The 16,760-nt window shown below is 30.0% G+C and overlaps 1 protein-coding gene across 1 annotated transcript; it reads right to left on the reverse strand.

Annotated features, from left to right (window-relative positions):
* Nucleotides 1-537: 537 nt before the first annotated feature.
* LOC121222462 (transcription factor RF2b) lies at nt 538-4,378 on the reverse strand. Its single transcript, XM_041103292.1, has 4 exons — nt 3,743-4,378; nt 2,025-2,157; nt 1,597-1,681; nt 538-1,304 (listed from the first exon to the last, which is right to left on the reverse strand). Exons 1-4 carry the CDS (start codon nt 4,237-4,239, stop codon nt 934-936), a joined length of 1,086 nt encoding a protein of 361 aa, XP_040959226.1. The 5' UTR covers nt 4,240-4,378; the 3' UTR covers nt 538-933.
* Between the last annotated feature and the right edge of the window lie 12,382 nt (nt 4,379-16,760).

The raw sequence follows: 16,760 nt of genomic DNA on the forward strand, positions 1-16,760 counted from the left end.
TTAAATATTGTAACGATATTGTAGTATGAGATAAAAAGTAAGCTAACCGCACCGTATCACACCCAACTGCCCATCCAAACACCACTTAAATTGGGTTAGTTACAAAAAAAAATAGCCGAATGTGAGTTTACAAGGGTGAAATGAGAGGAAACGAAGACTAAAGCAGCTGTAACAACCTTAAGCTATGCCGGAGGGATTCTGAAGATCAAGTTTCAGGGTTTCAGCTAAGTTAGCTGCAGTCTTCAGCTCAGCAATATCTACAACTACAAATTGCAGAAAGAAGCAAAATTTAAAGGAAACTAATAGTTCAGCAGTTGTCTAAATAGCACCGTAAGTCCGGGAAGGTTTTGCTTATGTAAAACCCATGAGCTCGGACTCAAGATGATAAGTTGTTGTCTATTGACTGTTAGCATCTGAGAACTGAGTAAAATCACCACAGAGATGGATTCACGAGTAATCATATAACATTATTAAAAAGCCAAGCACCAGCAGATAACGCTAAGGTCCAACCGAGCCAGGAAAAAAGAAAAGAAATGGTAAACTCAAGGCATTGCAATCCGATAGCCGGATACATTTCAAGTTGCGCACAAATCCATCTTGTGAGGGAGAGAGTCCTCGACCGAAACAAAAACACAAATTTCGAAGAAATTCACCAGCAATACAACTTTAAACAATACTTTAACAGACAATAGAAATGGGAGCAGCTGGTTTGAGGTGCTCCATTAATCTACTCCTACGATCATACTTCTATTCCCACATCATTGCTCCAAAAAAATTGAGTTGAATGCCACAAGGAAAGAATCTTAAAGGACTGAAGAACTAGCAAAGCTACGGAAAAAAAAAAGAAAAAAAAACTAAAAATCCCAAACAAGGTCAGTCTATGAACAACCCAACAAATAGGACAGGGCAAGGTGTAGATCAGCAAAATTTGTATCATAATGTTCCACTACTTTCACCAGCAGATATTGAAGGGCCTTCAGATTTCACCAAGTGTGAATCTCTGCTACTGATATCAAGCCCCTGCAATCGGCCAAGAGGATCCTGTTGCATCATATCCGCAAAGGCATGTGGGCCAGAGGCAGCTACCATAGACTGATTAGATGCCAACATGTTAGATTGCAAGGGATGAAATGGTGGCATTTGCATATTCTGGGTTTCAACTTGCTGTGGCTGGGGAGGAAAGAAAGAAGATTGGGTGAATGGTATATGGTGCATTCCCAAGTTAAAGTTATCTGTGGGTGTAGACATTTCACCGGTAGCCATCTTGAGCCTCTCTACTTCCTTCTTCAGTGCTTCATTTAGAGCTGTAGTTAGACAGGAAAATGAGAAAAAATTATGTGCAGGGACATGATACAAATATGATTAAATTGACTACAAATTAGAATGGGATGCACATCCCTGGGTAACGAGTTCCATGCGAGTTTGTTTTGTTTCTCGTCATTGACTACAAATTGACAATATATGGTAAGAAAAACTGCTCAACTTTGTGTAGGGAACAAACACGTCCCTAGGCAAGCTAGGTATAAACTTTTGAAGGAATACCATCTTGGAGAGAATTTGGTAATTAAATTAATTTAGTTTGTGGACAGAACATACCATCACGTAGCTGAGCCTGCTGTTCCATAGCTTGTAGCCGAAGCTTAAGCTCAGTGTTCTCAGTAGTCAAGCCTGTTGTATCTCTCTAGAATAGAACACAAGAAATAAGGCTATTAAATATTCCATATCATCAATAGAGAAAGTCATAAGCAACACAAGATGAAAGACATCCAAAATTAATGGCAATTTCAGAAACTAAGGTGCCTTTAACAGAGTTACAAGCACATATAAACATGTAAAACAATAAAAGTATGAATCAAGAAGAATTGAAAACACAATCGCAAAAAGCTTTTGATGCACTAGAAAGTAGAGCTGCAAAATACTGATTGTTTAATATGTAGATCAGATATTCTCAGAAGGAATGCAAATGGTCACCATGAACAAGCTCTAAAATTATGCAATGAGAAAGGCAAGTGTTTGACAAAAACCTGGAAAAGGGTTAGTTGCGCAGAAAGAGTAGTTGCTTCCGTTTGAAGTGTTTGGACCTTTCTCTCCAGTTCAGATATATATCGGGCTTTTCTCTCTTTAGAGCGAGCAGCTGACTGACGATTTGCGATGATCCTACACAAGTTATGAAGTTCTCAGCAGAAACTTGGATGGAAGCACATAGCTCATCAAATAATGACAGTCAATCTATGGAAGAGAATTTCCATTTCCCAATAAAAGTTGAGTGAAGAGAACAATTTCTCTAACCCAGCCACCTCACCAAATGCTTGTGCATTTAGGGCAATATAAACTTTTTGAATAATATATAAATAACAGACTCGAGTTTAGAGGCTCTCAAACACTAGCAAATATGAGTGAAGAAAGGCTATAACATTCTAAATCTAGAAAAATTCACAATCACGTGACCTTCTCAAATCCATTATTCGCATTCCAAAGTTTGGAATGAACAGCTCATTCGCCCAAAACTCAAACTTATTAGAAACCAACAGCGACCAAATGTGTCCGTCCACTAGTCATTTTGTTGTAATGTCATACTAGTACTGCATGAAATATAGTGACATGCAGGGTATAGATTGACAAAAAAGTTATGAAAACTTTCCATCAAGTTTTAAGAATATGATAAAACTATCAGAAAACTTTTCAAAAACATCATTTAGGAGGAGAAAAAGTGGCAATATCAATTAGTTTACGGTCAGGAATACGGCAATCAGATTAATCACTGCTGGATTTTGTTATGAAACAAATATCCAGTGATACTCAAACAATATTTTTCCTACCCACGACCTAGTATTACAATATTAAATGGTGTAACAGACCATTCGTATGCTGAAATACCTAGACAAGCATAAAATGTTTTTAGCAATTTGAGATAGAGATATATAATTGAAATTCAGGTATAATTTACTAATACAAATATTCTATTCAGCCCTCGATCAGGAAGCATTTATGAAATCTCCTAATCAGGGTACAAAACAAATAACCATATATAGAACACGCCTTACAATTCACATGAATTTTTCATTTAAAAAAAAGAAGAAGCGAATGGTTTTAAGAACTTCCGAAAATAACAAAACTCCATTCTTCAAGGCTCAGAAAAGTAAATTGTTAACAAAAGGATAGTCAACAATGCAACCAAAACGTCCACGAAACCAGAGAAAAAAGCTAAGAAACATGCATGATCCATAAAAGAGTACCTAAAATTAGTTCAAACTCATAATAGACACCAATTATTAGTTACATAGAATTGCATGTTTTTCATGAACCCTAGTAACTCAGTTTCTTTCAAATTCCACCCTCCCCTAAAAAATATATTTCCAAGTTTCAACTTCTTAATTCACTTCCTAAATTGCCCAAGACACTATTTATAACCAAAACAAGAGGAACAGAAAGTCAACTTGATACCATTGAGATTAAGAAAAGAAAGAAAAGAACATTTCAACAAAATAATCATAACACCCACGAAAATTTAAATATATATAACCAACCAACAATAAAGAAAAAGACACAAAATTTTTAAACTAGCACTACAATGTCGTTCATAAATAACTTCCCCTAATAATCTACCGAAAACCAAAACACAAACTTTCCATTAAAAGCTATAAGCTTAAAGTTTCTTCACCAATTGCAAGAGTACCCAAAACCAAATGCTGTAAAAAGAAGCCCGAAATAGTGGAAGAAAAAAGAGAAGTAAATTCCAAACCTTTTGGCTCTCTTAGGGTCAATAGTCCACAATTCAGCAAGCTTATCAGGAGCCATAGCTTTCTTAGCTTCAATGGACTCCATTAGCGAGCACCCATCAACTGAATTACTATACCTATGCCTTCCTTTCCCACCTTCATTAGTCTTCTCCCCCATCCCCGCCGACCCGCCACTGATTTCATCTCCTTTGGGATTATGAGCGGATCCAGCAGTTGAAGAGCCAGTAGCACCCCCTCCTTCTTCGGCTCCCTTAGATGATCCCCCTAGCTTCTCAATATCCATGTAACTGCAAAACAAGTCGTCTTCGGATCCCATTCCTTCGAAAGGGTCGGAAACGAGATCCAAGTCATCCGGGATCCGAAATTGAACTTCAGACTGGGCTCGCCTGTGGTAAGAGCCTCGGAAAGTGGTTGGGTTGGGAAAAGAAGGGGTGGTGGATGATGCATTGGAGGGAATCGGTGGATCCGGGTTCGGCTTCAGACTTGGTGGATCCTGCATTTTGGTGTTTCCTTTTAGATTCAGATCTCAGAAAACTCAGCAGAGAATGAGAGAGAGAGAATGAGCGAGCCAGCCACCTGAGTGTTGAAATTATTTTATCTTTCTTCTTCGCTTCTTTCCTAACAAAATACAACTTCATAAACGACGCCGTTTAAGTAAACACTTGACATAAATTTTTTTTTAAGTATTTGGAAAGTTACCCGTAATTGAATTTACTAATAATTACTTGTAATTGTATACGTGTCACATTTAATTATCTATTTTAATCAATAAATTTTAATTAAATCTATACTTAATTAATTATTTTAGTTGTTTATTCTTTAAAGAGTTCAGAACTGAGAGAATTATTAAATAATTTGCAATGATTACATTCAAGCTTTATTTTTTTTAAAAAAATTAATTAGATTAGGAAATTAAAATTTAATGCCTAAATATTACACTATCTTATAAATTAAAATTAACATATAAATTAAATCTTAATTTTATAAAGAGCCAAAATTAAAATTTGATCATTATTTTATGATATAAAAAAAAGAAAAAAAAGAGAGGAGCGCAAATGGTTAAAAGAAATGGGAAGGCATATGTTAATCTCTATATGCCTCTAAGACTCTTAATGCATTCAAATTATATATAATCACATGATTTTTCAATAAAAAGGTTGATGGTATTAACTATTTGGACTAATTAATAACATTATAAAAATATAGAGACCAAATCGTGTTAGAAATTAAATATCAAATTTTGACATAATAGAAAGACCAAAATTGAAATTTAACCACTTTTCTATAATGTGAGAGAGTGCGTCAAAATATTATTCTAACAAAAAATTTTGTTAATAATTTCGAATTTAAATAAATTTATTTAAACTCAAAATTTTTTTGTTAGAATAATATATATTTTTAAATCCAGTAAAAAATTAATCAAAGTAGTTAAAAATATTAGCTCTTTGGACTAACTAATAACATATAAAATATAGATACTAAATTATGCAAGAATTTAAAGAATGAAAATTAAATCTTAAACTTAGGTAAAAGGGACTAAAATTGGAATATTACCATTTCCCTGATGAAAAAGAGGTGGACACTGAAAGGGTGGACACATGTCGACAGCAAAACCTTTGTTTTATATATAGTTATGTAATTTTACAAAGTAATTATATATTTTTTAAAAAAATCAAAATGCTTTATTGAATTAATTTTTTTAAAATTTTAAAATGTCATTAATTTTATTGTCAATGCCCAAGTGGCCCAGCCCGCCTTAGGCAACCATCTTTTGATCTCATGCCCGTACGAATTCAAGTTGAGATTTTAAAAAAAAATTTAATTTAATTATAAAAATATATAAATATTAACATATAATTATATTTATTTAATATTTTATTTTTTATAATTACAGGTGCATTTATTTGTTTTACAGCTTAAATCTAATTTTATTTTAACCGGGATAATATTTAAATAAAACTCTAACAACAATAATAATTTTAGAATTCAAACTCAATTCAACTCCTTAAAGAAAATTGAAGCCTAACCCGTAATTCCCTCTAAAAACTACCAGCATTCTCCCTAAATAAATAAATTTATTTTCATTTTGAATGATAAAAAGGTAAATATTCATTTTGGTACCTTAACTTGATTTCAAGTTTTAAATTGGTAAGTTTTTTTTTCTAATTAAGGCTTTAAAGTTCAGATGGGTGCCTAAATATTATTTTGGTCCAAATAGGTACCTAAACTTGGTTTTTTAGTTCAAATCAGTGCTTGAATTTGACTTTATGGTCTAAATTAGTACTTAGTTATTTGAATCAATTTGAACTATGAACCCAAGTTTAGGTACTAATTTGATCCAAAAATTCAAGTTCATGTACCTAATTGGACCAGAAATGTTTAGGTATCAAGTTGAACCTTGAAATCAAGTTTTAGGGGTGAGTAAAACTCGATTCGACTCGAAAAAATTGAAGAAAATTTTGAATTTCGAGTTCAATGAATCGAGTTAACTCAATTTTTTTTTCGAATTTCGAGTTCGAATCGAGTTTTTCGAATTCGAATAAACTGAATAGCAAACTATAATATTTTACATTTTTACCCTAAATTTTTCATTTGATTTGATCGAACGCTCACTCCTACCAAGTTTAGGTGCTTAATTGGACACAAAAAATTTAAACTTTGAAGTGAAATTCAGGTACCAAAATGTATAATTATTTGTTGTCACAAGAAGTTGACGTGAAGTTTTTATGAAATGTATTTAGCCATTTATATAAAAAAAATAGTTTTTTTACACAGATAATTAGATGGCATATGAAGGAGTTAGCTTAACGGATTACAATAAACAACACATTATTTGAATTTTTTCCTTTTTTGAAAATGTATATATATAAAGACAAAAGGTACTTCCCATTGTTTTCACAACAGTCCAATGGAATTTAATATATATAGATAATGAATTATGTATGGAATGGGTATTTCCAAATATAGATGAGCAATTCATATATATACATAATAAAATCAAATTGCAATGCTGTACAATAAAATGTACAAACAAAGGGAAACAATTATGTCTTTCTTTAGTCTTTTTCGAGACTTGTTTTATGTAAAATAGAATGGTTTACGTAAAAGGTTTTTCAGTTAACATAAAATTACCCTTATTCTTGTAAAATGTCATTGATAAAGCTCTGTTCACTGTAATACCCCCCATACTCGACCCGAACATCGGGTCAAAGCACCGGGATGTTATATTCTCTACTACATTCTTCACTTATCAAATATTTTCTTATAAACTTCATAAATTTTCAATTTAGTCTCTTTTTGTCATAAAAGTTCAATATTCACTAATTAATCATATTAAATCAATTTTCTTTCTTGCAACACTTTAATCAAATAATTTATCTCAATATCTTGTTTCACATATCAAATTTATATGTATTTCACTTCTAATATTTCATCCACATATTTTCTCAAGTTTAACAATTTAGTCCTTATCATCATAAAAATTCCATATTTTCTACATTTTCACTTTTGCAATACTTTATGCATATTTCATCATCTCATAGCACATTCATTAATTTTTTATCATAATTTTCTTATTCACATATTAAATTGTTTCACACTTAAACTTTTTTACATTTTTTAATTTAGTAGTCTCTATTGCCTTTTTTACATTTTTTAATTTAGTAGTCTCTATTGCCATGTAATTTATTTTCCACCATGTAAGCATTTTAATCAAATAATTCATTATAATATCTTATTTCACATAACAAATTTTCATGCATATCACTTCTCTTGTTTCAATTATAAATTTCACAAAGTTTACAATTTAATCATTAACGTCATAGAGATTCATTATTTACTATAATTTCACATTAACATCATTTTGTAATCAATTCACTACTTACCATAAATCTCAAATTTATATTTGTTTCTTTGAAAAAAAATTTATGAAATATTTTTAGGAAATCTGCCAAACAATAGAAAATATTTTACACAGATTCATCCAAACAATAGAAAATATTAACTTTTTCAAAAAAGTAAGTCATTTTCCGGAAGCCATTTTTAGTGAAACAAATAGAGCCTGAGTACCATACCAAATTTCTTTAGACAACTTGCTTGATAGCAAAATTGGGATTATGCATGATAATCGCTACAATGACTAACTAGCTAACTTGATTACGCTAATATTCACCTTGTTTCTAGCTTTGTCAAAACTTCATGCGATTATTTAGATATAATTATAGTATTTTAATTATTGATGCAAGTACTTGAAAGGCATTAATAGTTAAGTTGTTTGATTATGTTTTAAGGTAGGTTTGATGGATTAAGGGACCTGTGCTGAGGAGGAGCAATTGTTGTTTTGTTCCTCATTTGTTTGGTTTTGTTTGGGGAAATTGTTGAGGGAAATGTATGCCGAAGTGTCAACAAAAGTAGCCACTAGGACTAACAATATGATATACCAGGTTGCTTGTCATATTTGAAGTTGACAATTTTTAGAACAAAAACTTTGGGCTTTGAATGATGTTGATATTGTGAAAGTATCTTGAAGATTGAATCGAATTGATCAAGCAATCAAATCCTTTAGATTATGGAGATTGAATCAAGAAAGCATTGAAGGCAAATCTCCAAAAGTCCACTTTACATTGGACTTTATTATTATACTGTATATTGCTATTTTAGTTGTTGTTTGATAGAGATTTGCATTGTAATTGTTTTATAGTATGTTATCAAGTCTTGAACTTCTATATATTTGAAAGACTTTTATAGGTTTTGTATTTGAGTATTCAGTGCACTTATTTGTTTTTGAAGAGTGCATTTAAAAGAGTAAACAAATTTTGTTTAGTGAATAAGTTTTTAGGGGGAGAACTTACAGGTGAGTGATCTAGGTATTTAGATATAAAAGTAAGGTTTCTATACCGAGATGTGATAGAACTTGAATCACTTGTTGTATTGGGATTAAAGATATTGAATTTACTCTTTAAACTAAGCTTCGCAAATATATACAACTTTATGTGTTTTGCTTTTCTGTTGTGTTCATCGCAATGTCAATTAAAGTGGTCACTACAACCAAGCATTTCCATTCAACCACTTTATTCTCTAAGCAATTAACAAATGTTGATTTCTAAAAAATATATATAAAAATTTGAATGCTACTGGCAACTAAATGAAAAGTTCTAATATCAAGTAAATAAAATTGCAGTGATGTTCATAAAATAATTGGATAAGTCACTTTTAGCCCCTGAACTTGGTTGCTTTCTCAAGTTGGTATCTAATGTTTTTTCGTTTTAGGTTGATATCTGAACTTGTACTCTATCAAATAATTTATCTATTTTATCATAATCGTGTTAAATTATGACTTATCTACAAAGAAAGAAAAAGAATTGTGGTTTTCTTAATTCATGTTGGATCATTTACAAAGGATGGATATTTATAATTAGCTTGGTATAGTTTAGAATTCAAAAATAAGTTTATAAGAAGAATATGCATCATACACATGTAGTCACTTGTACACTGTACCAACCTTCTCTATATAGCTAGCTTAGTAATAGAATTGGCACTATGCATGACAACAACTACAATGACTAACTAGTTAAATTAATTAATCTTCATAATCAAATCAGATCAATTTTGTAAAAAAATTATTTAGAAAGTATTAATTTCAAAACAATATGTAAAATTATTTCAATCGGCCATGTGATGCACAGGCAAAAGGCTTTTGTTCAAATGAAATTTTGGTTGTTATCAAGTTCTAAATTTCATCTCTACATATTCTTTACCTTCTCCCTTGATAAAAACATATACTATTAATGTATAATTAATTAATAATACCATTATACATCATTATTGAATAAAATAAAAAATAGTCGATAACTTATAAATAAATAATAATTTTTAAACATAATTAAGTAATAATTAATTATAAATAAGTACTTAAATCATAATTAAGGTTTAGGGACTAAATTATAAAGTCCAATCATTATAGATTTTAATTAGAAAATGACTTGAGGACTTAAATTGCAATTAACCAAAGGTCTAAAATAGCAATTAGACCAGGCCAATATATGTGTTAGTGGAAGGTTTAATTAAGGGACATTAGATTAATTAAATTAAGTTTAATTAAGTAATTAAGGTTAAAATTAAAGTATATATGGCTTATAAGTGGAAAGTGAGAGAATGTTAACACTTTCTTCATCTTGTCAACATCGAAACACCATAGGAAGAAAGGAGAAAGACACTCGACCCTAGATTAGGTGAGATTCCTAAGTCATTTTCTTGTAATTATATGTTTTTGAGGTTATGGGAGCTTGATTTAGTTAGCTCATGTACCAGTTTTTTTAAAAAAATTTAAGGTTTTAGAAAGTTGTCATTGTTAATTTCTTGAAGTTTTAGGTGTTGAATTGATAGATTTTAAGCTTAGATGAGAAAAAGGACTAAATTGTAAAACTAATTAATAGTTTTGTACATTAGGGAACAACTGAATGAAATGTAAAATTGAAATTAATAAGAAATAGGAGGTCTGTAATGAATAATAGTGAAATCAGATTTTAATTTGGAACTTTAAATTGAAAGTTATGCTAGTCCCGATTTTAGGGACTAAATTGAATAAACTGGAAAATAAGTGTGACTTCATAATTGATTGAGATTTGAGATAGAATTTAATATTATATATTTTATAATTATTATTCATAGCTAAAGATGATGCGAGAATATCGTGAGGGAAAGAAAGATGAGAGCCGATGACGAGTAACTCGAGTGTTCGGTTTGTATTTCTATGATTCTAATCATTTCAAGTGCTGCATATTTACTCTATTTGCATGGTAAAATATTGAGTTGAGTTGAAAATGATTAATTGAATTGAATTGATATGATTTTGATTGATTATCAAGACAGAAAACTAAATTGAACAAAATTGAAAATAGTGTAACTTGATGAAAATATGATATTGGCTTGAAATTGGGTTGACTCATGTTATTTTATTTATGAAATGATGAATTGGTTGATGAATTGAAAGTGTTGAAATGTAAATCGAGTTATATTATGAATTGGCTAATCGGTTATCCTATTTGCTGTTCGGGCAGAGTTGGATAAAATTGGTATGCCATTGGATAGATTGAGTACGAGTTATTTTGACTACATGTTGATGAGTGCTGTAACACTTCTTACCCATATTCATCACTGAAACAAGGTAAGAAGTATTATCAAACGATCTGAATTTTTTTTTACAAAAATTTTGACATAATTCCTTTTCATAAACATTCAATCCCTCCTGCAAATTTTCGAAACACAATTTCAAACAACTTCAATATTTCAACCAAATACAGTTATATGTTCAGACACAATTTATCCATCCACAACATTCTAAATACTTTGTTAGTAGTTTTAAGAAAACAATTTATCAATTAACATACACTAACATTTTAAACAAAACAATATTATATATATATTTATACCACATTACATTAAGTCATCTATACATGCCATATTTCAAAAGTATTGGTTGCAAATACCCAAAAGATGTTGATGATAGTGTGGATGATGTTCTGGCTTTGTCCAATTTCCGAGCTGATTGATGTCACTATAAAACAAGGGAAAATAAAGAGGAGTAAGCGTATAGCTTAATAAGTATGTATGTAATTGATAATTAAATTTCTAGCATGATACCATATATAATATAATTTTTATCACACATAAATCTATTATTTATTCAATTTCCAGCAAACTGTTTTTCTGCATCATAGTCACTAAATTATTTTTATCTAGAGCCAAAAAACTCCAAATTAAGATCTGTAAATTTTTCCTGAAACTAGACTCATATACCTTCTTACCATAAAATTTTCATAATTTTTGGTTCAGCAAATAAATACAGTTTATTCTCTAAAGGTTCCCCTATTTCACTGCTTGACATTTCTGACCTCTCTTCACTAAAAGTCAGTTATCTCTTAGTACAGAATTCAAATGATGTTCCCACTTATTTATTTTGAAAATAGACTCAATAAGAAATTTAAGAATGTAAATTAAAAAATATAATTATTTTTTTACAATTTTTAGTGATTTTCCAAATTTAAAACATAGGATTTCAAAATCATTCAGAACTTGTCTCACTAAAATTCCAATATCTCAGAATATATAACTCCTTTGGCCATTATTTCTCTTTTATATAAAAGTAGACTCATTAAGATTTAATTCCATGTCTTATTCAACCACTAACTCAATTCCTATAGTTTTTGGTGATTTTTCAAACTAACATCACTGCACTGTCCAAATCTATTCTATTCCAACATCTCTCATTCACATAGCATTATAACCATTTATTTTATAACACAATACAAGACTTCATCACTTCAGTCACTCTTTCGCAACTTATCATATTTCAATCACATACCCATATCTCATTGAACATGTCGGTATAACAACAAATATTTGGGGGTTTTCACATAGTACCACCCATGTTACTATTATCATTCGATACACGTAGTAGCCTTCACATGGTACTACACACGTGATCAAGTTTTACGATCCACGTAGTAGCCTTCACATAGTACTACACATGTGACCAAAGCTTTTTGGTACACGTAGTAGCCTTCACTTAGTACTACACATGTGACTATTATTTATCGATACACGTTGTAGCCTTCACATAGTACTACACACGTGTTCATCGATACTTTATTCAAATCTTTACCATTCCGACAGTTCCACAAAGATTATTACTTCCCAATAATTTACAATTTCTCCATAACACATCATAATATCAATCTTTCCACTCAACTCCATAACCAATTTAATAATTCGATTTGAATCACTTCAACCATTACTTGCAGTTGGTATATCCATAAACCAAGCTGATTTTAAACAAATCAACTATCAACTATCAATTTCAAATTTCTAACTTTTATATAACTATTTCATATTCAACCCTTTCACATATATTGTCACAAAATATAACAAAAATAATTATAACAATGTATTAATTACATACAACTTACCTCGATACAAAATGTAGAGATTTTGCAATTTAATCCCCTGTATTCTCTTTTCCTTGATTAAGGTTGACTTCTCGTCTTTCTTGATCCATAACCTCAAATTGAGCTTGTTTAACCTTCACATTTATTAAAACAAGCTTCGACTCAACTTTTGACAAAATTATGATTTTGTCCCTAAACTTCTGCATAATTATATTTTTGCCCCAAAGTTCGGAAATTAAATTTTATTCTTTATTCTTATGTTTTGTAACATGCTAAACACTTTTCCCTCTTATAGAAACCTCCAACTCTCACTCTAACTATTACTTATGAGCTTTAGGTATTTTTACCGATTATGTTATTTAATCGGTTTCACTTAAAATCGACTAGCAAAAATTATTTAACATAATTTATAACTTCATATTCTTCTATAAAACATCAAAATACACAAATTTCACACATGGGTAATTTTTCAAATTTCAATCCTAGCTCGAATTAACAATAAAAATAGATAAACCGAGCTACGGGAATCTCAAAAATGCAAAGAACATTAAAAACGGGGCTAGGATGCACTTACTATGAGCTTGAAAAAGTAAAGAAACCCTAGCTATGGTGTCTTCTAAAATTCGGCAGCAACTATGGAGAAGATGGGCATATTTTTCCATCTTTTTCCCATTTAATTCTATTTATTTACCAAATGAATGCCCTTTCTTAAAAAAATCCTATTTCACTTATTTCATGCCTATTTTTGTCCATCATTAACTAATGGTCTAATTACCACTTAAGGACCCCTAATTTATGATTCCATAACAATTAAATACCTTTAACATATAAAACTCAACTTTTTCACTTTTTACAATTTAGTCCTTTTGACTAAAGTGAGTGCTCGAACGTCAAAATTTTCGAACAAAATTTTTACAAAAGCTTTCCATGAAATAATAGACCATAAAAATATAATAATATTTTTCCTAGTCAGATTTGTGGTTCCGAAACCACTATTCCGACTAAGCCCTAAATCAAGTTGTTATAAGTGTTGGGTACAAATTTTACTTTGGTTATACTGATGAGCGCTAAGTACAATTTATTTACTTTAGATTTTTTTGATGAGACACTGGGTATCGAATTGGTGTGTTGGTTGGATCAGTGTATCCGTTCGAATCCAAGTCAGGTTAATAGGGGATTAATAATATATTTATACATTGCAAATTGGTTGATGATTGAAATTGATTATATGCTACTAAGTTGAATTACAAACATTTATACATGACATTAAATGTCAAGGTATGTAAAAGGTTACACAAAATGATTACCACTAAGTTTTATTACTCAACGTACAGTTTTGTTTCCCGTGTACAGGTTAGGTTTAAAGCGAGATCCCAAGCATCAACTTCAGCATCCACTCACGATCCCGGACTCAACAATGTTTGTATAAATCTCTTTTGTCGATTACAAGACATGTACCTAGGTTCAGTCAAGTTTGGTACACTTTATGTTTATATGTACTTGTGGTTCAAAAGACTAATGTATAAGTTTGGTTGATTATATATAGTTGGTATATTGACTTACATTGGTACGACTATATATGAATTTTGTAATATTAAAGGTCTTGATGATTTTTGGTATGATTGTGTAGGTTTTGAAAGTAATGCTTTAGGTTGTTAGTTTATAGGTTTAAGGCATTTGTTTATTGAAGAATTAGGTAATTATGTACATGAGTTACATGCCAAAGTATTTTATTTGCTAGTTGGTATGAATTTTTTATGAGTTAAAACTTGGTGAAAGAAAGAATTGGGTTGTTGTCCTGTATAAATTGTCAAAATAGTATGTGACGTTGTGACGAGAAAAGACTTGTAATGTCACGGCGAGATGATGAACCCTATAGTCTCGATGAGGCCAACACAGTAAGTGGTGTCGTGACGTCGAGCGGTTTGATGTTGTGACATGACAAACTGTTTAGTGACGTCACAACGTCAACCCTGCATTTTGAAACTTTTACAATTTGGTCATTTTTTGACCTTGGATTACTATTTGAGCTTTCGTAAGCTCGTGTGAGACCCGATAATGATTGTATATTGCATTAAATGTATATCTTGGTTGAATTTAAGCATTAATGGTATAAATTGATTGTGATTGATCGTAATCGCTTCAAGAATGAATGTGATATCTCGTAACTCAAACCCGACGATCGGGTCGGGTACCGAGGTGTTATAGTTAAATTATTATTCACTAATGGTACATGAAATTTATACATCAAATATTATTTCAAAATATATATTTAAATACTTTATTTTAATATTTATGTGTTGTTGATAAATTTTAATGTTAAAATAGATGCTGATAATGGCAATAGAATGATTGCAAAAAAAAAGAATACATAGATTTTACATGGAAACCCTCTTGGGAAAAAACATAGGCAGAGGAAAAGAAATTCACTAATGTTGAAAAATGAGCGATACTAGAAGAGTTTCGAGTACATTTATTTAAAGTTTGAAAAACCTTATTTTAATCAATGTCAAATAGAAGAAGTGTAGTTCTATACGAATTATACTTGTGCGACATGGTCCCTTGGTTTTACCATTGTATTTCTTTAACAAGATTTAGGTCACACGACTCTAACAAATAAAATATTTTTATTAAATAACTATTAATATAAATCATTTAAATAAATTTGAATTACATTTTACTAAATCCAGTCTTATCTAAAAAGTCGTTTAGATGGAGTCTATAATCCTATCTGTTAACAAATGTAAGGGTTAGTTGATCATTCGAATTAAAAAGCGTTTTTTGAAAAGTGATGAAAAAATTTATGTTTAAAAGATTTGATAGTTTTTATTATTGTTGTCGAATGTTTTTAAGAAAATAAAATATCTATTTTAAACATAATATTATAAAATAGAAGATATATTAAAATTTTTTAATGAGAACTAAAATTACATTAAACTCGAAATTCGATTAAATGAGGTATTGGAACAACCAACAACTTGTTGATTTATTATTATTAATTTAATTATAAGTAAGGTAGTTTAGTCGTATAATGTTGTGTCCTTGTGTCTCAATCAATGAATAAAACTATTGGAAGATAAGATATGGGGTCGCCCACATGATATCCATGTGCATTTGCCTTTTCTTTCACTTTCATTTTAAATGTCCCCATCATTAGGGAGACACTTTAACAATGGGAAATTATATAATAATCTTATCATTTTATATCTATTTTCTTTAGCTTTTGGCATATTTGAGATGAAAACAAGTCGAGTTGTTATCCAAAACTTTTTTAGATTAAGCACCTCAATTTTAATTTTGTGAATAAAAAGAATTTATGTCTCCATTAAGATTCCAATCATCTAAATTTATTTAGGATGTAATATAATTATTCATTTATATTAGAATAAAATTTAAGTAATTTTATATGATTAATATTTTAATAATCTAACTGTTATATTTTATATAGATAATGTATATCAAATTTGGCATAAATTACAAATTTTAACTATTCGTTTTAGATAAAAAAAAGTTAAATATATTAATATAGACAATATTTTAAATTAATAAGATTGATTAAAAAAATTTACATTCATGTTAAATATAAATATCTTAATAAATTCAATACTTAAAATATTGAAATATTAATGTTAAAGGTATAATAAAACCATGAATTTATTCAAGATAATAAACAAAATAGTAATAATTGATGGGCTGCTGCTTTCTGTTTTAGATCATTTTCATTAACCGCTTGATGATAATCATAGTTAAATTATTGTACTCTTTCCTCCTAGGAAAGGCTATTTAATCTAGGAAAGGAAAGTAGGAAACTCGTGTAATTTCTTCTCTATTTAGTTTTAAGAACATGGTGCCTTCCTAAGAATGGTAAGGGACTTTTGTTTTTCTGTCCTATCTCGATTTTTATTTATTTTGGAAATTGTGACAATCACAAATGACAAAAATTGTATAAATTTTGTACTTCAAAAAATAATGAAGGTTAGAAAGGTAGGTGAAGCAAAAAGAAGATATGTGATACGTGAATAGTTTTGAAGTTGGGAGTTAGGTTTTATTTTTTTTTAAATGAATGTTGTATTTT

Source organism: Gossypium hirsutum, chromosome D10 (genome assembly GCF_007990345.1).
Source record: "Gossypium hirsutum isolate 1008001.06 chromosome D10, Gossypium_hirsutum_v2.1, whole genome shotgun sequence".
In the NCBI taxonomy this organism is placed as follows: Eukaryota; Viridiplantae; Streptophyta; class Magnoliopsida; order Malvales; family Malvaceae; genus Gossypium; species Gossypium hirsutum.